The sequence below is a fragment of the Ambystoma mexicanum genome, chromosome 12, assembly GCF_040938575.1.
Source record: "Ambystoma mexicanum isolate Mex_15411 chromosome 12, UKY_AmexF1_1, whole genome shotgun sequence".
Taxonomy (NCBI): Eukaryota; Metazoa; Chordata; class Amphibia; order Caudata; family Ambystomatidae; genus Ambystoma; species Ambystoma mexicanum.
Window position 1 is genome coordinate 1,173,076,139 of NC_090936.1, and position 21,038 is coordinate 1,173,097,176.

The 21,038-nt window shown below is 48.7% G+C and overlaps 1 protein-coding gene across 2 annotated transcripts in view; it reads right to left on the reverse strand.

The window, feature by feature from the left end:
* The window catches only part of FGD6 (FYVE, RhoGEF and PH domain containing 6), a 316,035-nt gene that overhangs the window by 84,930 nt on the left and 210,067 nt on the right, over positions 1–21,038 (reverse strand). For both annotated transcript variants that reach the window (XM_069629811.1, XM_069629812.1), the window contains exon 8: positions 11,868–11,955. In XM_069629811.1, the coding sequence (XP_069485912.1) occupies positions 11,868–11,955 (88 nt within the window). The remainder of the gene's footprint in view (positions 1–11,867; positions 11,956–21,038) is intronic.

A 21,038-nucleotide genomic window follows, 5' to 3' on the forward strand; every position in this document is an offset into this window, starting at 1 on the left:
CCAAATTCCCCTGGCCGAGATGAATTCTCCCACACTGGGTTGCACTCTCCAAGCTCCTGACAGAACCTTCCAGAAATGTACACAGATACATTCTTGCAGTCACTGCTCTAAATGACCCACAGGATCCTGGAAATTAATGGAAATATTTACTCTCTCACAGAAACACAATGTTCAGAGTGAGTGATGCATGTTACCACAACATCAGTTTCCAAAGCAGGACAGAGGTTGTTGAAAGGAGAACATGTGTAAAAGGGGCAAATAACTGAAGACCTGTCTGCAGAGGTACAACAAGCACAGGCATCCAGAGGAAGGAGACCAGAAGACCTGCCTGCAGAGGTACAGCAAGCACAGGCATCCAGAGGAAGGAGACCCGAAGAAACTGCCTGCAGCGGTACAGCAAGCACAGGCATCCAAGGAAGGAGACCCGAAGAAACTGCCTGCAGCGGTAGAGCAGGCACAGGCACCCAGAGGAACGAGACCCGAAGACTTGCCTGCAGAGGTACAGCAAGCACAGGCATCCAGAGGAAGGAGACCAGAAGACCTGCCTGCAGAGGTACAGCAAGCACAGGCATCCGGAGGAAGGAGACCCGAAGATCTGCCTGCAGAGGTACAGCAAGCACAGACATCCAGAGGAAGGAGACCCGAAGAAACTGCCTGCAGAGGTACAGCAAGCACAGACATCCAGAGGAAGGAGACCCGAAGAAACTGCCTGCATAGGTACAGCAAGCACAGGCAACCAGAGGAAGGAGACCCGAAGAAACTGCCTGCAGCGGTACAGCAAGCACAGGCATCCAGAGGAAGGAGACCCGAAGAAATTGCCTGCAGCGGTACAGCAAGCACAGGCATCCAGAGGAAGGAGACCCGAAGATCTGCCTGCAGAGGTACAGCAAGCACAGGCATCCAGAGGAAGGAGACCGGAAGACCTGCCTGTAGAGGTACAGCAAGCACAGGCATCCAGAGGAAGGAGACCCGAAGATCTGCCTGCAGAGGTACAGCAAGCACAGGCATCCAGAGGAAGGAGACCCGAAGACCTGCCTGCAGCGGTACAGCAAGCAAAGGCACCCAGAGGAAGGAGACCCGAAGAAACTGCCTGCAGAGGTACAGCAAGCACAGGCATCCAGAGGAAGGAGACCCGAAGAAACTGCCTGCAGAGGTACAGCAAGCACAGGCATCCAGAGGAAGGAGACCCGAAGAAACTGCCTGCAGCGGTACAGCAAGCACAGGCATCCAGAGGAAGGAGACCCGAAGAAACTGCCTGCAGAGGTACAGCAAGCACAGGCATCCAGAGGAAGGAGACCCGAAGAAACTGCCTGCAGAGGTACAGCAAGCACAGGCACCCAGAGGAAGGAGACCCGAAGAAACTGCCTGCAGCGGTACAGCAAGCACAGGCATCCAGAGGAAGGAGACCCGAAGAAACTGCCTGCAGAGGTACAGCAAGCACAGGCATCCAGAGGAAGGAGACCCGAAGAAACTGCCTGCAGCGGTACAGCAAGCACAGGCATCCAGAGGAAGGAGACCCGAAGAAACTGCCTGCAGCGGTACAGCAAGCACAGGCATCCAGAGGAAGGAGACCCGAAAAACTGCCTGCAGAGGTACAGCAAGCACAGGCACCCAGAGGAAGGAGACCCGAAGAAACTGCCGGCAGAGGTACAGCAAGCACTGGCATCCAGAGGAAGGAGATCTGAAGACCTGCCTGCAGCGGTACAGCAAGCACAGGCATCCAGAGGAAGGAGACCCGAAGACCTGCCTGGAGAGGTACAGCAAGAACAGGCATCCAGAGGAAGGAGACCCGAAGACCTGCCTGCAGAGGTACAGCAAGCACAGGCATCCAGAGGAAGGAGACCCGAAGAAACTGCCTGCAGTGGTACAGCAAGCAAAGGCACCCAGAGGAAGGAGACCCGAAGAAACTGCCTGCAGAGGTACAGCAAGCACAGGCATCCAGAGGAAGGAGACCCGAAGAAACTGCCTGCAGCGGTACAGCAAGCACAGGCATCCAGAGGAAGGAGACCCGAAGAAACTGCCTGCAGCGGTAGAGCAGGCACAGGCACCCAGAGGAAGGAGACCCGAAGACCTGCCTGCAGAGGTAGAGCAAGCACAGGCATCCAGAGGAAGGAGACCAGAAGACCTGCCTGCAGAGGTAGAGCAAGCACAGGCATCCAGAGGAAGGAGACCCGAAGATCTGCCTGCAGAGGTAGAGCAAGCACAGACATCCAGAGGAAGGAGACCCGAAGAAACTGCCTGCAGAGGTACAGCAAGCACAGACATCCAGAGGAAGGAGACCCGAAGAAACTGCCTGCATAGGTACAGCAAGCACAGGCAACCAGAGGAAGGAGACCCGAAGAAACTGCCTGCATAGGTACAGCAAGCACAGGCATCCAGAGGAAGGAGACCCGAAGAAATTGCCTGCAGCGGTACAGCAAGCACAGGCATCCAGAGGAAGGAGACCCGAAGATCTGCCTGCAGAGGTACAGCAAGCACAGGCATCCAGAGGAAGGAGACCGGAAGACCTGCCTGTAGAGGTACAGCAAGCACAGGCATCCAGAGGAAGGAGACCCGAAGATCTGCCTGCAGAGGTACAGCAAGCACAGGCATCCACAGGAAGGAGAGCTGAAGACCTGCCTGCAGAGGTACAACAAGCCCAGGCATCCAGGGGAAGGAGCACAGCCTGTGAGGGTGTTCGTTTATTGTGCGCGCCGGACCCAGAGGTATCGGGGCACAAGTGAAGAGAGAGCTTACAGCTTAGTTATAGATGTTACAGAACAAGGTAAAAACAGTTTCCTCGACTTCACATTGTGGACAACATGTCATGATTAACAGAATTTACATATTGGCAGATCTAAATCAAATACAAATACATTACATGAAGGTAGGTTAGTGCAAGAGAGTAGTGTGGGTTTACATATCCTTCTCTATGAGCCATTTGATAGGGTTCTTTCTGAATTTGATAAATGTTTGGTCGGATCCAAGTGTGTGTGGTAGGGAGTTCCACAATTGTGTTGCCCTAACTGGGAAACTGGATCCTCCAATGGTTGACAGTTTAAATCTTGGCACTGAAGACAATTAGGGTTTGCTGTTCTTAGGGGTCTGATGGAATTTTTTCCGATAAATCGTTCCGTTAGATAGCGGGGGGGTTTGTTGTTTAGGCATTTGTGGATGAGGGAAGCCGATTTGAGATTAATTCTTTCTTGGGTGGAGAGCCATTTGTGTTTCCTTCTTATTTCAGAGATGTGTACTCTTCTAGGGAAGCTTAGGGTGGCCCTGAGAGCATTATTTTGGAGAACCTGAATTCTATTGATGGTTTGTTTGCCCCTATGTAGAGAGCATTACAATAATCAAGTTTGATAGTATGAGGTCTCTTGATAGGATTAGGCGGCTGTGAACTGACAGGAATTGTTTCCCGGCTCGTATTAATTTACATGTGTAGGCCGTAGAAGAGGCCAGTGAGTTTACCTGTTTGGTAAGGGATAAGGTTGAGTCTAGGTAAAAACCTAAGGTTTTTACTTCTCTGGCGACCTTGATAGTGTTCCCATCAATGATGAATGGCCAGTAATTATGGCTAAGTTTTGAGATACGAGCTGCGGTGCCCAGGATAATGAGCTCTGTTTTGTCATCGTTCAGACACAGGCCATAGTTGGCCATCCATGCCTGAACGATGCTATAGAATGTGTTCACCTTCGCCAGATCTTCTTCATAATCCCCAGTAAGTGGTAGGAGAATCTGGGTATTGTCTGCATAGTTGGTGTAGGTGATACTCAGATTGTCCAGATCGTCAAAGAGTGGCTTGGTGAAGATGTTGTAGAGTTTTGGCGAAACGCATGATCCCTGGGGCACTCCACAGGTAATAGGTATCATGTCTGCTGCGGCCGATGGGGAGAAGACCCTCAGTCCTGTCACTAAGGAAGGACTGTATCCAGACTATAGCTTCCTTTAAGAAGTGGGCCCCTGAGTCCAGGTGACTGCATAGGACTCTGTGGTCCACCAGATCAAAGGCAGCCGATAGGTCTAGTAGGAGAAGTGCTAGTTTTCCCTCGTCTCTTAGTGCATCTATTTGGGCCTTTAAATCGATAAGGTCGGTCTCTGTGCCGTGTTGTGGCCGGAAAAACAGATTGGCGAGCGCCCAGGAGTAGGTTCGCCTCAAGGAAGTTTTGAATTTGGGTGTATGCTACCTTGTCTAAGATTTTTGTAGAAATGGCACCGTGGTGATGGGCATGTTAGGGTCCAGTGTTTGTTTTTTCAGAAGTGGGAGTACCCAAGATTCCTTTAGATTACGCGGGATAGTGCCAGTAGAGAAGGAGGTGTTGATAAGTTTGGTGATGAAGGGTGCTAGGTCTCTAGCAGCGTCCTTGATCAGTTGTGCTGGGCATTGGTCACCTTTGCAATTGGGTGGCTTAAGCGCAAGAATCGTTTTCTCTACTTCAATAACTGAGACCTTGGAGAAGTTAAATTGAGAGTGTTCTTTGGGTTTAGGCTTCGGTGTTTTGTTCAGGGGAGTTTGAATTTGTGCTGAGAGTGAGGCCTTCTTTAGAGCTTTTGGTTTTGGAGATTGGCCACTTTGTTAGTTAGTTAGTTGGTGCCAGCTGGATGTTGGTACACCACGTTTTGTCTTTAACAGAGTCATCCTGTACTGCAATAAGGGTTTCCAGTTCTTTTAGGGTCGAGCAGAGCTCCTTCATGCTAGAGTTGGCTTGTGTAATCCTGTTATAAGTTTCTTGTTTGGCCGTGATGATATCCTTTTTGTATTGCGTAGAGATACTTATTAGATTGGTTTTATTTTCTGAAGTGGGATGTAGCTTCCATGCCGTTTCACATTTTCTTTTCTGTAATCTTAGGTTTTTTAGGTGGGGTGTAAACCAAGAGTTAAGATGCTTTTTAGGTTTGCTGTTCCTAAGTTTTAGTGGAGGGCGGTATTCATAGTTTTATTGTAGTCTTCCACTAGTAGGCCTGGGTCTGTGTGGTCGGGTAGGGAGTTGAGATTAGGCAGGATGTTGTCAGCTGTAGGATTTTTCTTGTTTCTGGTTAAGATGGGAATGGCGGGAGCAGGTATGAGTGCAGCAGCGGGTCTTTTCGTATTGAGAGTAAAGGAGATTAGGTGATGGTCCGTCCATATTTGGGGGGAGGTGGCTGTGAAGGATAGGTTGCAATTGTGACTTGCAATCCAGTCGAGAGTTCTACCTTTGGTATGGGTGGCCGTGTTCACTTTCTGAGTGAAGCCTAATTCTGTCAGGATGTTGGCTGCGGCATCCAGATGAAGAACAAGCACAGGCATCCAGATGAAGAAGGGAGGTCCTGCCTGTCTGCAGATACATTGCAGGCCCAGGCCCTTTTATAGGAACTGAAATCGTGCCTGTCTGCAGAACCATGCCAGTTATATGCTGCACTCCCCCCTCCCCCTAAACCTGATTCTGGAAGGGCCGGCAGATTGCAGCTTGTGCAGGCAGCATCAGTGACCATCCAGTCCATGGCCTCTGCTCTGCGCCAGGCAAAAACAGTGCAATACACATGCTCGATGAGCGAGACCTTTGCTTTTGGGAGTAGGCAATGTATTTAAAGGCAACCTGACTGGCAAATGCCTGGTGGTTAAACGGTTCTGGTTGGCGTAACTGCTGCTGCATAAGGATAGACCATCCCTTGCCTGCAACACGTCCTTCTAGCCCCCAAGCTTTCAGCGTCTAGCTACAGATAGTAGACAAGTGTGCAATGTCTGAGTGCATTCGTGAACCCAGAGAGTACCCCGCAGGCAGTCTTTTCCTAAATGGCACTTAGTTTGTTAAGGGATTCATAGTGCCCACTACTGCCATTGGCAAAAACTCTAGGTGCTAGACTGTACAGTATCTGGAGCAACCTGTGCCATAGAATCAAAAACCAACCCCCTCTCGCCCCCAACTCCAGACCCATACATCCCGAGAGTTGCTTTCTTAAGGTGCTTCCGAGAGCTTGCTCGAGGGGGGCCGAAGCAGGCGCCGGAAGGATCCCCCAATTGGATCTGCATTGGCAAAGCCCAGACCCATGCTTCACCAAACCTTGCGGAGCTGAACGATTTTTCTCGCACCTGCATCCGCATCCCGAAGAGCCTCCAAGAAAACGTTTCCAGACCCCGCCGATCCCGCAAAGCGCTTAGTTTGTCCAGTCGGTATTTAGCGCAGTATCAACATAGCAACCGTGACTCAGAATGTGAAGAACCCCGTGCCCGGTCCATGTGGTACCAACCTAGGGTGACCAGACATCCTGGTTTTCCCGGGAATATCCCGGTATTTGGTGCTCTGCCCCCCTTTCTCAAGATTATGTTCCCATTGGAAACTGCAGGGGCCTGGTTTTTTGTAGTAGGTTTTTATGGCTGGCAGGCAGGAATCCACAATCTCAGACATGAAAAGCTGCATTTTACAAATTAAGATAGTGTTAGTTTGTGATAAATTAATTATAATATGTGTTTCTTTGAACAGTAACACTTAAACCCCCTTCAGCTCCCAACACTACTGAAGTGTGTTGCCTTGACAGCCATTTTCAAGAGTTAGTCCTACTTTTAGGTTAGTGGCCCTGTCCCGGTTTTTTACTTTTTAAATCTGGTCACCCTATACCAACCCCCTACTGCGCCTGGCATGTGGCGGAACCATGCCTCGAGTGCAGAGCTCCGATAGGACACATCTGGGAACGAGCGCACATCTGGAGAACATCAGGGCAGTGCAGAAGCGCCAGCTTTCATGTACGACAACCCATTCCCAGAGCAGAGACAGCGCTCGGCGAAGCGCCAACATGGACGACGCAACAGAAGGTTATTAACGGGGGCCAATGCACGCTAGAAAATCCGGCCCCACGGGAACGAGAGAGGGTGATGGGTGCCTTCGACTGCAACCCTGCTTTCCCGGGTTAAATGGGAACGGTCTGTATCCATGACCTGAAGAAGGTGGACAGAATGGAAACATGTTTACTTTGTTGTTAGACTGGAAATAGAAGTGCACATGGTGGAGCACTGCCATTACATGAAGGCTGCAGGCCTTTAATACATAACGCTGTGAATTGTGCCATGATACCTTCGGGTGACCGTGCGCTATACACGTTTTCTTAACATAACATTTGTGTACCTAACTCGGTCGTTGGCCAAGGCGGCCTCCACGAGCTCCCCCATGCGATTGGCTCAGAAAATGTTTTGATTGATTGCTATAATAATGAGATGAGGGTATCAAACTGCGCTGACATTCTTTTGGAAGGTTATGTTATGGTACCTTAATTTGTAGGGCACGCGGTCACTGCTCGGGTGGCTTCCTACTGCTGAGCACTGGAAGAGAAAGGGAAGGGTGCCAGAACTGTGGTGTGGTTCGTGGTTAGCCACAAACTGCCATGGAGGCACTTCCAAAACGTCCAGCCACCCGTAGGTCTGTCTTTCAACAGGTGGAGGAGACCGCAGTCCTGGAGGAACCGAGGGCAAGTGTACAGTCAATAACATACTAGTCTGAAACGGGTGCTGCAAGCCAAGAAGAGATCTGTGGCACATGCAGCAGGATTTGACAATTCTACATTTTTTTTCCACTTGAAGGCTGTGCAGTGCGTGCAGCGTTGGTGCCACATGTTTGGGTCTGCAACCAGTGGATCTCCAGATTTTTTGGAATATTACCCACCCCCCTTATTCCTTACCATTGACTATGCTGGCGAAGGCTCATAGGAGTGCTGGCTAGTCCATAGAACCGGAGACTCAAAGGTAGCAGGCCTCGGTTGGTGACAGTGCGATGGTACCAGCGGCTGCATTTCAGACACGGTACAGTTGAGTTGGATGTTGGAGAAGGAGGCACACGCTTCCAAGTCTTGATGGAAAGCACAATGGAAATCCCTGAAGAAGAAGGTGGTCTAAGTCAAGCCAACAACCCCACTAAGCCAAGTGGATCATCTCAACGTTCTGACAACAAAGTTTGTGAATCGCAGCCAGGGACCAAAAGAAGCCAGCAGTGGGCTCCTAGTTGGTGGTGAACTGTCGGGTCATTACGGCCATTAGTGGGGAACAGGCATGAGGTTTAAGAGCAGAAGAACCCTAAGGAATCCATCAGCTGCTGCAGGGATCAGTCACGGGATCCAAGAGCAAATGAACCCTAGGGAATCCATCAGCTGCAGTGGGGACCAGTCATGAGATCCAAGAGCAGGGGAGCTCTAGGGAATCCATCAATTGCAATAGAGACCAGATAAGGGATCCAAGAGCAGAAGAACCCTTGAGAATCCATCTGCTTCAGCGGGACCAATCATGAGATCCAATAGCAGAAGAACCCTAGGGAATCCATCAGCTTCAGCAGAAGCAGTTACAAGATCTGAGAGCAAGAGAACTTTAGGGAATCCATCAGCTTTAGCAGGACCAGTCTTGAGATCAAAGAGCAGACGAACCCAGGAGAATCCATCAGCTTCAGTGGGGACCAGTCTTGAGATCCAAGAGCAGAAGAACCCTAGGGAATCCATCAGCTGCAGTGGGGACCAGTCTTGAGATCCAAGAGCAGGAGAACTCTAGGGAGGCAGGAAGGAAGGAGCAGGAGACTGGGAAGGAAGGAACCTGGGATAGGAAAAGAGAAAGCAGGGGTGAGGCAAGTAAGGACAAGAGGGCAGGAAGGAACAGTAGAGCAATGAAGAAGTTATAGGAGAGGGGACCTTGCCTCTAGTAATAGCCTCCTCGCACCCCCCTGCCCTCTCCACACTTACACTGTGGCCTCGACACACATCAATAACCATGACAATTGGTCGGCTGAAGTGTTGGTCTACCAATGCCTTACGAGCCGGGTGTATGGGAAACCCCCATTTGCAGTAAGGATCCTGTGGCGAGAAGGAGGCAGCGTCAGATTCACTGGGTCATAAAGTGGGCTCGCCCAGCGCTGCCGCCGTGTCTGGAGCCGCCTCTACTCCTTTCAGGCAGCTTCTGTCGGCCAGGTGTCCCTCTCGCAAAGGCTGAATGTTGTATTATGACACCCTAGTGGTGTTTCCACAAACCTGATTGGTTAATCTGCAGGCTATACGAGCTGGTATAGCCTGCAGATTGAATATAGCCCGGAAACATGCATTGCTGCATATCTCTGCCACCCGTTATAGCCCGTAAAGTCATTGCTGCTGCTTCCCTAATCTGCTCGTGTCCCATTTTGCACCTGCACCGGCAAGATTTAAATTGTTGCCTTGCTCTGCGTGCATACCTAGCGTGGCCTTCATCCCCGCCCCCTCCCGGAAGCGATCGGAAGGAAAGCTACCTTATGGCAAACATCACACGGGGAAGAAATACTGCAACGAGCAGAAAGAAAAGCTCCATTAACACAGGTCAATACACCTTACAAAACCTTTAATCCCAACAGTGCCCATTTACTAAATGTCATTGAAACACTCGTTTATATTTGTGTATAAATACATGTTATATTTGATTTTCAGAATTCCACCTTTACCCCTGCATTCCTCGGCCTGATTAAAACAACAAGTAATTACTGACACGTGCATTTACTTTTCCCATTTAAAAACTCCACTCCCCAATACTAATTAGCTGCCTGATCAAAACAAAAAAGAACTACTCACACCTGCAATTGGATACTCCACTCCACCTAATGCCAATTACTTCCCACTAGCCTATAAAAACGTCACAACCAGATGAACGCCGGTAGGATCGCAGCTTCCACCTTCCACTCCAACACTGCGTTTACCGATAGGACACAGAACCTAAAATAGATTTTTGTCTTCACAACACTCCATTTTCCACCCTCTAGCCCTTTTCCCAATAAAAATGAATTTGTCATTTTTTCTAGTTTAATTAAATACTAAAGGGCTTTATAAACCTGCAGTTCAGGCCGTACCAGCATTATGGTACGTCATACGTCGTTAAAGGCTCTTGGTATGCGCGGGCCTTTAAATCGGTCTTCAGGGCCCATAACGCCCGGTACGGCCCTCGCTACAGGTCTATAAAGCGATAGTAGATGTAGGCAGCCAAGCCAATGCAAAGTAAGCATTTCCCCCGCCCGACACCCTCCCGGCGTCGCACAATCCTTCCCCCGCTTTCTTGGGGCAAACGCTGCAATGGACCTTTGCCCGCTGGACTCGGCTCCCATTTCATTCTCTTTGAAAGGATAACATGCGGAGCAGCTCCTGCAACCAGCACTTTACCCATCTCTACACGTGCGGTGCAAGATCTCCCCGTGAGTTCAGTCCACCCGGTAGAGCGCCATCAGCCAACATTCCGGAAATGGAAACAAACCAGGCAGGAAAAGAGCCGGAATCCCTGGGGCACCACCAGGGGCAATGGGCACAAACCTTGGGCACAGAACATTTAATTCTGGGAAGGCGGCCATTTTGTTCTTTTGCAAGGAATGGCAGGCAGAGAGGTGGACCAACATACAATTGTGCCACCTGCAGCAGTTACCAGGGGGTGCCAAAGTGTGACAAAGTACTACCCACTGGATGAATTTTAAAAAGAGTAGGAACATATGGGTCAAAGAAGACTTCCAAGACAGCCCTGCTTCGCCATGCAAGCACACGTGCCTGTTGGATTGCACGGTTTTCGCATGGATAACGTTATAGGCTGTGTGGGTGATTGACAGCTTCAGTCTCCCCATTGCTTTTTCCTGTCCTCACCCATTCCATTCTGTATTTTTCACAATAGGAGCAATCTAATCATTAGAATTAAAAAGAAACGTTTTAAGAGATCTCTTAAAGGAAAGTATTTCGGAACAAAGTGGTTTCACAGGCGATGAGCAATGGAGTCAACACTGGTACCACAAAGCGAGTCAGATTATATCTAGGTAGCTCGAGTCTGTTCGAATCGCTCGAACAAGTGAGCGGGAAGTACAGGAACGCTTGATCCTATCCTTGAGAGAAACCAGCACTTTATCAGTGAGGCACTTGTGGGTAAGAGGCAGAACCTTATAGGTAACACGATGTTTAACGGGTAGCCAATGAAGGGATATATACGTGCCTCAGTGATGCGATTCCTTGTAGAGAGGCAACACACAGCTCGAATGGCATTATTTTGGGCAACTTGGAGTATGCCCAAGTTGGACTTTGAAGTGCCAGCCAACAGGCTGTTAACATAGTCAAGTTTAGAATATACATTATATCAGTCATCTATGCCCAAACTTGTCATTTTTATGCATTTAGAAACGTAGAGTGCCACACAATGCAATGCACAGTTCTCATATACGCTCAGAGTACAGAGTGCCAAACTGCCAGACAATCTGAAGCACTTGGAGGCCAAGAAAATGGCAGTTGGGTACTATACAAATATCAGATACCACAACATAGTCGGAGTGACCACAAACTGAAAACAAGGACTAGCTGAGACGGTTTATAGTCATTGCATCGAATTCCTACCATCGACATAACATTCCATCTAAAAAAATGCATCGAATGCATTTTTTAAATAATTTTTTATTTTAATGGGGGGGTCCTCCCAACCCCAATTTTTTTACCTTTAAAACCCATTATAATGAAACTAACCCCTTTACCTTTAAAAAAATGCATTCAATGATTTTTTTCGATGCAATTTTTTCAATGGTAAGGCATTCAATGGTATTGCATTTGATGCAATGACCAGATACCACAGCCAGACGCAAGAATCTGCCAACAGGGAAGAGAAGACACACCTGCCCCTATGAGGTCACAAAGACAGAAGAAAGATAAGCCATCTAATCCCATGGCTTGAGAGGAAAAGGAAGACTTCCTGGGAGACATGTAGGAATAAACGAAATTGGAGAGAGCAGCAATGTATGTGTTTACAGGTCATGTTCTGAAGCCACTTTGTAAAAACGTGTGTGAACTGTTACGCCAATACGTTATTTTGTGTTGTATGTATGACTCAGCGCCATTTGTCAAGGACGTACACAAAGTTTAACACTCAATGACTTGGGGTCGTAACAAGTGTGTGGTACCTGTCAAGAGCAGTCTGTACTGGGGAATCCGCTGGACCGGTTTCAGCAGGTAGTGCTTCAGTGCCAGATTGGCACAACGAGGGTTCATCTGAAAGGCAACCATTGAAAGTCAAAGCCAATCAACTCCAGACACAGAGCAACCACCCTCCCCTATATACAACCCCCCCTTCCCCTATATACAACCCCCCCTTAAAAACAAAACCCTATGACCTTACTGTAGACAGTACTTTCTCAAACAGAGTTCTGAAAGGCACCAATGCTCCCAATTTCAAGGAAACTACAGGGAGAAAAGAGTCAACCAAGTCAACCCAGGGGACCTCTCCCAGGGAAACACCTCCCAAGTCAACCCAGAGGACTGCAACCAAAAGACCTCCCAAGTCAACCAGGGAAAGACTTCCCAGTCAACCAGGGAAAGACCTCCCACGTCAACCAGAGAAAGACCTCTCACGTCAACTAGGGAAATACCACCCACGTCAATCCAGAAGACCTCACCCAGAGAAAGACCTTTCAAGTCAACCCAGGGGACGGCAACCAAAAGACCTCCCAAGTCAACCAGGGGGAGCTCTCCCAGGAAAAGACCTCCCAAGTCAACCCAGGGGACCTCACCCAGGGAACTACCTCCCAAGTCAACCCAGGAGACCGCACCCAGGGAACTACTACCAAAGTCAACCCTGGAGACCTCACCCACTAAACAACCTCCCAAGTAAGTCAACCCCAGGGTGGGGGTGTTAACAAGCTGCAGCAAGAAGTATAGATGCTCTGCTAAGGTACCTACCCGCCACTACCTCCTCCATCTGAAAGCTTATGTTACTTTCAATGTTTTTAAGTTCAGGTGCCGGCTTTATTGTGAGAAAATAAAACCTACAATGAAATGCATGCTCCTACCACATTTCTTGGGGATGGGATGTCCCCAGTCCACAGGACCCCTCCAAAGTTTCAACTCCTTTTCTATGATTGATCATAAGATGAAATTTACAATCGATATTGATCGGTCCCCCACCCGATGGTGTAAGACCCAATAAACGTCTTCTTTCCCACGTTTTTCAGACGTTTAGAAACCAGTGCTTTTATGAGGACGCCCATGCCCCTTGTTCACATTTTAGAGTATGTTACAGAATCTCAATAGATCCAGGGCCAGCAGCCTTTGGCTCTGCAGGTTTTGAACTACAAATCCCTTCAGTTATAGCCAGCATAGTCTGTGCTGAGGGTTCATGGTAGTTGTAGTCCAAAATACATCTGGAGTGCTGTATGTTGCAGATACCTGCCACAGACACACCCTCTCCCCAACCATATATTTATGAGGCTTGTGAATCTGCTTATATCATATGCTCTGTATAGCCCGACATCTAGTGGTAGTCGCAGAGTATTACAAGATTTGTTTTCGAAAGTCGAAAACTGAAGTCGACAGGGCGCATTAATAATACTATCCCTAGTGTGATGTGTGCTGTACCCATGGTCCTTCACGCGTCAAAGTCCCTCAGATTGTTTTTCGCCATCATGGTCGGTCGCAAGTTGCGGAGTTCCTTCCAAGCTGATGCCTTTCACTAGTTAAAAGTTTATTCGTAGAATTCCCTTTCTTTATTGTCCCCTTTCACTGCAGCGTCATCCAACTGCTCAACTGCCTTCGATGGACAACTCCTTTGTCGACTACTTGACACTATTGGCGACCAGACGCTGCCTTCACAGGCCTCTTCGGGCTTCAGCCCTTACAGTAGGGAGAGAGGGAGGAGGTTTTTCTTACTGACTTTTTAGAAAATGCATGTTCTGCCTTCCTGTTTCCCTTTTCCTCGCCTACTACTCTTTCCATTTAATCGAGAAAACACCTTTTACGTTTTTTCCGAACTGCCATAGAAGATTCCCATGGAAATATATGAACCGAGTGTGCAATTACGGTCTCCCTAGGGATCACTGTGAAAAGCTTTTCAAGTCCTGCAAACCTTTCCGTCACACCAAGGGCTGGGCCGTCCACGCAATGCAGGTCGAAGCCTCCATCAACGTGATGGAGGACTCCAGCACGGGCAGTATCAGTGTCCTTAGTGACGCCTAAGGCGACCAGCCCCCCGTCCCCCCAACTCCAATAAGCAGGCTGGCGGCTCTGTGACAGAGACGACTCCCAGCAGCCATAGCGCGCACACACGTCCAAGAACATTAAGCACATAGCCCACGGCCGACATTGGATGCAATCGTCAAGGCCCATGCGGGGTCCATGGAAAAAGCCTCTAGATAGTTTGTCCTCTGGGCCATGGCTTACACATTCACCTCACGACAGGCCTCCGAAACCCGAAGTCAGTTCGGACACCGCGCACAAAAAGACCCTCCTTTTGCGTGCCGAAAAACAGGCAGCGAAAGGCGCATCAGCGTCCCGTAAACATATGCCAAAAATGCATGAACTAATTAAAAAGCACATCCCTGTTAAAAACAAAGTCACAGAAAAAGTAAAAATCCTTGACGCCTTAGTTCTCCAAAAGCATTCAGGTTATGGATTCTTCCTCCCCTGTAGATCAACTCTCAGGGGCTGCGCATCACAAGTGCCAGGCACCCTCCCAAGCCGCCCCTACCTTGTCAGGCTTCCCACCTTCATGCGACTGTACCCCTGAACAATTTTAAAGAATTTTGAAGAGGAGGTCATGCTTTGTTGACTTAATAGACAAGCATCCAGAAGAACTAACGTCCCTTAGAGATGCCTCTCAGCCAGGGGCTGCAAGACATCAATCCCCTACCACAATAGCTTGTCTTGAGCCACAGCCTAGCACTTCTGTCCCCCGGCCTCCACCTACCAAGACCCCTCTCAGGACATGTGTGATGTGGATCTCTCAGGGTCACAAGACCCCGGCTCTCAAGGGGACCTATACAGTCAGGACCAATACGACGACGACAATGACATCTACAATGCAATGAACTGCTACTGAAGGCTGCCCAACACTTTGGTATCGACACCCAAGAGGCACAAGTAGACAAGGACTTTGTGAGGACATCCTGGGAGACAGGAAGGCCGCCACCCAGTGTATCCCACTGTTACAGTCTGTACAAAGACGTATACAGCCCACCCTACTTGCACCCAACCTCAACAAGGGCGGTTAACCCCAGAATCAAGAAACTATTCAGGCCAGCGCCCACAGACCCCCTGTATATTAGGGGTCAGCTAAAACCTGATTCACTAGTCCTCACCACTACCAGAAATAGGGCTGGCACTCCCCTGGCATTGGCTGAAGTCACGCCGGACAAAGAAAGCAAGTACATCTACACTTTCGGAATGAAAGTTTTCTCCTCAGCGACATATCAAGCTAGAATCTTTAACACTATACTCCTAGCTAGTTATGGCTGCAACAAGTGAGATGACTTGGAACACCAGGTTGAAGCGGTTCCAGAACCCCTAAAATTGAAATTGTTGAGCACTATCGCAGAGGGCAAGCAGGTATCAAACTGCATCCTCAAGAATAATCTCGATGCAGCAGACAATGCAGGCCGCATCATCGCGGAAGGCACAGTCAGCAAGAGCCACGCCTGGCTCAGATAGTTTGGTTTTAAGATAGAGACTCAGGCCACCCGCATTCCAGTTGAGCCTAATGTACTTTATGGTAAGTTTGTTGAAGAAGCCCTCCAGAGCGCAAAGGAGGAGTATGACTCTTAAATCCCTTGGTCGGTTAACAAAACAAGCCCCACGTACAGCGGGGCTCATCAAACTCCAGAAGGTTTCGGGGTCAGGGTTCTCAACGTTCTTCCGGTTACACTCAGGGCGGACAGTCTTCAACATGGTGCCCATCACAAGAAGAATCTTTCTCTTCTAGCTTTCAAAGAGGAAACAAAAGATCTAGAGGAAGAGGCTGAACCTCACCTGGGAGAGGCTCCACCCCTCCCAAACAATGACGCACCGCTGCAGGTCCCCTCCCATGCCACTGCAGGGGGAGGGCGAATTTCACACTTCACCCACGCATGGGAGGGTATAATGTCAGACAAGTGTTTGTTGTCCACTGTGGGAGGCGGCTATTGCACCGAACTGTACAAAAGCCACCCAACCGCCCGCCAAGACACAGAAAGATGACACCAGAAGAGCGGCGCATACTATTAGAAGTAGTAAAGACAAGAAAAGGGAGCCATAGAGATCATCCCAGCAAAACAGGTAAACAAGGGTATTTTATTCAACGTACTTCCTTGTGCCAAAGAAAGACCTTTCCATGCGCCCAGTTCTAGATCTGCGCCCGGTGACCAAATATGTCAAGCCCCAATTATTTTGCATAACCACAATACAAGAGGTAATCCCCCTCTTAAAAGGGGGGGGCAACATGGGATCATTGGATATGAAAGATGCATACTTTCATATTTCAGTGCCCTCTGCGCACAGGAAATATCTGCGGTTCAAGAAAGCGGGAGTTGACTACCAGTTCAAAGTACTCCCCCTTCGGCATCGCCTCAGTGCCAAGAGTATTCACAAAGGTGCTCGCAGTAGTGGCAGCGCACCTGCACAGAGAAGCAATACCCGTACACCCTTGAATCTTGTCGAATTGGCAAACAAAATACACAAAAGACAATAGACCTTCTTTCAATTTGGGATTGTCCATCAATGAAAAGAAATAGGGTCTCATCCCCATCCAAATAAAATTCTAAAAACAAGAGGAGCTGGCTTTGCCATCAAACGAGAGAGTGCAAAACATGCTGTTGCAAGTACCTCACTACAAGGCCGGTCACCAGATAACTACGCAAAGCAATGCGCTTGCTCGGGACGATGGCCTCATGCTTTCACTTGGTTCCATACGCTCACCTGCGCATGCGCCCAATGCAGGAATAGTTAGTGAAACAATGGTCTGAGGCATGCGGTCAGTGGGACGATCTAGTGATTGTTTTGCTAACCCTTGTACAGGCTCTCCGTTGGTGGTCCAAGGACACCTGCTAAAAGAAAAACCCTTCAGCGTTCCACCAGCACAAGCGATCCTAACTACAGATGCCTCACTCACTGGATAGGGGGCTCACTTCCTTCAGCCCACGGCCAGTGGACATGTGCTACAGCCTAAAGGCACATCAACGTCCTGGAACATTTTGCAGTCCTCAAGGCTCTTCAAGCCTTTCTGAAACATCTTACAGGTCAAACAGTGCAAGTCCTCACAGACAGCACCACCTGCCATGTTCTACATAAACAAGCAGTGAAGAGCACATACTCCAAGTCTGTCCAAGCTATCCCAAAAAATACGGAAGTGGGCACTCAAGCGGAACAAGGAGGACTTGGAAGAGTTCATTGTGGGTGCTATATAATAGCTTGGAATGGTCGGGGTGGTGGTTATTCAACCCACTGGTTATTAGAACTTTCCCCCAACATGGGTCTCGGACTGCAAGGATTTTTCCAGCAACAGTGCATCTTTCAATAGGGTAAACTCAACAAAGTCACTCCACCACTTGCATTCGAGTCTTCAGCAACGGTTAATTGCTCAGTAAAAAAAAGATATCGTTTGCCATTTCCCTTTCAGACCTGGATCTACGTCACATAGGAACCTAAAAGCCCTTTCCGTTTTAATGTTACTTCGGTTACATGGTCTTTAAAAGAATATGCTCGTTGGCTTTACCCAATGAGACCATATAATCCATAGACGGACCACCTGGTATTCACCCACTGTATTTTCGGCAGAGATGACCCTGGCACTCGCGCTGCACACGTGTGGGTGACTGTGCAGCGTGAGCATGCGTGTGGAGGTGGGTGTGCATTGTGAGGGTTGATGCAGTGTGGCCATGTGTGTGTAGTGAATTATGATAGGAAGTGTGTGCTTGTGTTTGCACACAGTGTGTGGACCTATGTGCTGTGTAAGGCTGCGCGAAGCTTATGGGAGTCGGTGCAGTGCGAGGGTGTAATATGAGAGTGTGTGAGCACGGGTGGGTGGGCACACACTGCGACTGCACGAGCATGTGCAAAGGTTCATTATGCAATGCCTACCGGAGAGTAAAAACTATTGGATTGGACAATGCTCGTTATACGATGGATAAAGTTGCAATTGTTATGGTTTCAACTCACTAGTAGTCTTTTTAGTGAGGAGGAGGAGGAGGAGGAGGAGGAGGATCCAGATCATCAACCATGCAATTTCGGTGCTGGTTGCATGTTATTGTATTGTCTAGGAAGGATAGCTCAGGGAAACGCCTTGGAAGCAAGACGACACAGAGCACCACAGGTTCAATCCCTGGGTCCGCCCTGAGACACCTCTGTGTATTAAGCGTGTTATAAATAACCTATCATATTGTATTCGGTTATTTATATAGTGCTCTTTCCCCATTAGTATGGCCTCAATGCGCTTTGTGGTAGGAATGTTATGTTAAAGGTTCTGATACCGCGCACTGTTGCCACCTGCGTGTTTCTTGGCGCTCTTGGATGGGGAGAGTGACGCAAAAAGACTGCTCTCGCCTCCCACAACCGCTCTGTGCAACAGAACTTCACGAACCTCTGCCCCCATTGAGATTTCATGTGGGCAGTCATGCTCGATACCCATTGAATACCGCCTGTATTTTGCACCAGTGAAAACCTTCAAATTCCATAGAGAACCGTGCAAATGCTGTCGGCCATGCATGGACATGGTAAGCTATGTTTAATATTCGTTTAGTGACTGGGTGTGAATATAAGATGGGACCCAGAGCCTCACAAAATGTATCGTATTGCACTGAGCAGTGCTGGAAACAGAAAGCAATTACTCTGGTAAACCGCTCCCTCTTTGGGGGTGTATTGGGGAGGGTGGCGGGGAGGGCCGGGTCGAGGGGCATGGCCACAGGCCAGGTCACGCTACCCAGTATCTATTCATAGAAACCAAGCCTGTCAATTTGCATAAAAGCAAAAAGCATTATGGGAACGTAAGAATGCCCTCAAATTCACACATTTTAAACGTCTGATAGTGATTCAGATAAAAAAAAAAAAAATTTAAAATCTTTTTAAAAAACGTGTCAGCGTGTAATGGAAGTTGGACTTTTCCTTAGTTGCAAAACTCACCCCAACAATAACATGTCTACAAAATGCAAGACATATACCAAGTTGGACAGCTGGTAACAGTATGTGAGGCTTTAGCTGTTTCTGCAGTCAATCTTCCGTGTTCTGAAGCACCTTGAGTACCACCCCATGACATGAAGACCCTAGGCTGGAGGCCTCCATGTCATGGGATGGGGGAACCCTATGGCTTCAAAAATAAAAAATGTCACTCTGCCTTCATAAAGACATTATTTCCGTTATGGTTCAGGTCTTAACGGAAATAATTTCTTTAGGAAGTCAGAGTGACTTCAAAAAGAAACAATGGGCTTCATTACGAGCATGGCAGTAGCGGTGCCTGTATGGCAGGCACGGCTACCGCCATGCTTGCTACCGCCACTGCCTCCTGCGATTGGGCAATACCGGCCCATTACGAGATGAATGGCCCGATAATTGCCCATTCCCGGGTGGCGGTATTGCCAGGCTCCCGATCCTCATTCTGCCCAATAGGGCAGAATGGGGGTGGGACGCATGGTTGCGCCGGCACCGTTGATAACAGTGCCGGCGCAATTATGAGTTATGCTTGCGGGTGCCGCACCGCCCGCCAGATAAGACCTGGCGGGCTGTCGGGAACCCGCGAACAGAACTCGTAATGCAGCGGGACGGTATGAACGGTGCCGGTGCCTTACCAGCACCGTTCATACCGTCACCGCCAGGGTCCTAATGAGGCCCAATGTATTTTTTAAGTATTATGGCTCCCCTCAACCCATGGCGTATCCGTGTGTAAGTGTATGGTGAAAGAGTGCACACAAATGTATGGGTGGCTGGGTATGCATGTGTGGCGTACGGTGAAAGGATACACAATTAAATGTACGAGTGGCTGCTTGGGTGTGCCTGTATGGTGAAAGGGTGCACTCTTAAATATATGGATGGCTGGGTGTGCGTGTGTAAATATGGTGAATGGTGTGTGTGCTTGTATTCAGGGGCGCAACAAAACCTACATTTTAGGGGGGCTAACTTTTCAAATGTTGGGAGAGGTGCTAACGTCATGTGTGGTGGGGAGGAGCAAACTTATTTGTGTGGGGGCATCTAACTTCTTTACGCATTTTAATGAGACTATTCTAGTGCAGCTTCAATGTTACAAGCAGTTAACTCTCTCCTTTATGTCTGAAAGCACTTATGGGCTGCTGTGAGAATGACTGGTCTCCTGTTTCTGCTCTACCCTTCCAATCACTCCCCTGGCATGCTAGTACTAAACCCACATCACAATTTCAGTTACTTAAGTAATGTGGCATTTGAATGCAGGTACTAACAGTGAAATGCTGTACATTAGTAATTGCTGGGCCCTTGTTAACAGCAAAACCCAGGTGCAGTTTAACATCTGTGTCCTTTTCTGTCCGGCAACTGCTCTGTAGTTCAGCCAGGTCAAGTCAACATAGCCCACAATTTCAGTGGGGGGGGGGGGGGAGGGCTGCAGCCCAGTCAGCTCAATGGTGGTGCACCACTACTTGTGTTTAATGCCTTGATTATTTATTGGTAATCTTCATTACTCCTAGCCCTATTCTTCCTCATCCCAGTACTTGTGTATGAGGCAGTACTTGTGTATGAGGCACTATGCCTCATACAAAGTACTGGGAAAAGGTAGAGGTACATGAAGGTAATGCCTGACCTAGCTACCTGTAATCTTCATTACTCCTAGTCCCACTCTTCCTCCAGTACTTACCAGTGAGGCAAGGAGCCTCATACGTAAGCACTGGGACAAGGAAGAGGGACGTGGAGGTAATTCTGGGCCAATGAGCTGATTTTGGAGGTTGGGGTAGGGGATGGGAGGGAGAAGGGATGTGTGGGGGGGGGGTTGGGGTTGTGCAATAAATAATAGTGGTCATCCATGTCCATGCTAAGCAGGCATGATATGTGCTATTAGTGGCTAGAGAGGCATTTTGGTGCAGCCAGTCTAGTCATTCATCAGTTTGGTATGACTTCTTTTAACTGGGCATTTCTGATAAAGCAGTCCTGTTAAGTGTAATTACCTGGCTAGACTGGCATTTGGGTTCTGCCAGTCTAGCCGTTTCTTACTGCAACACTGTGTATTTTTCTGGGCATCTGTGATAAAATGATATGTTACGATAAGTCATATATAACGCACCTGTACACAAGTGTTTTTAGGCATGGCAAGACAAGGAAAACTGAGGGAGGACAAGGCAAATTATCTTACTAAGCCTTGTGTCATTCAGATCGTG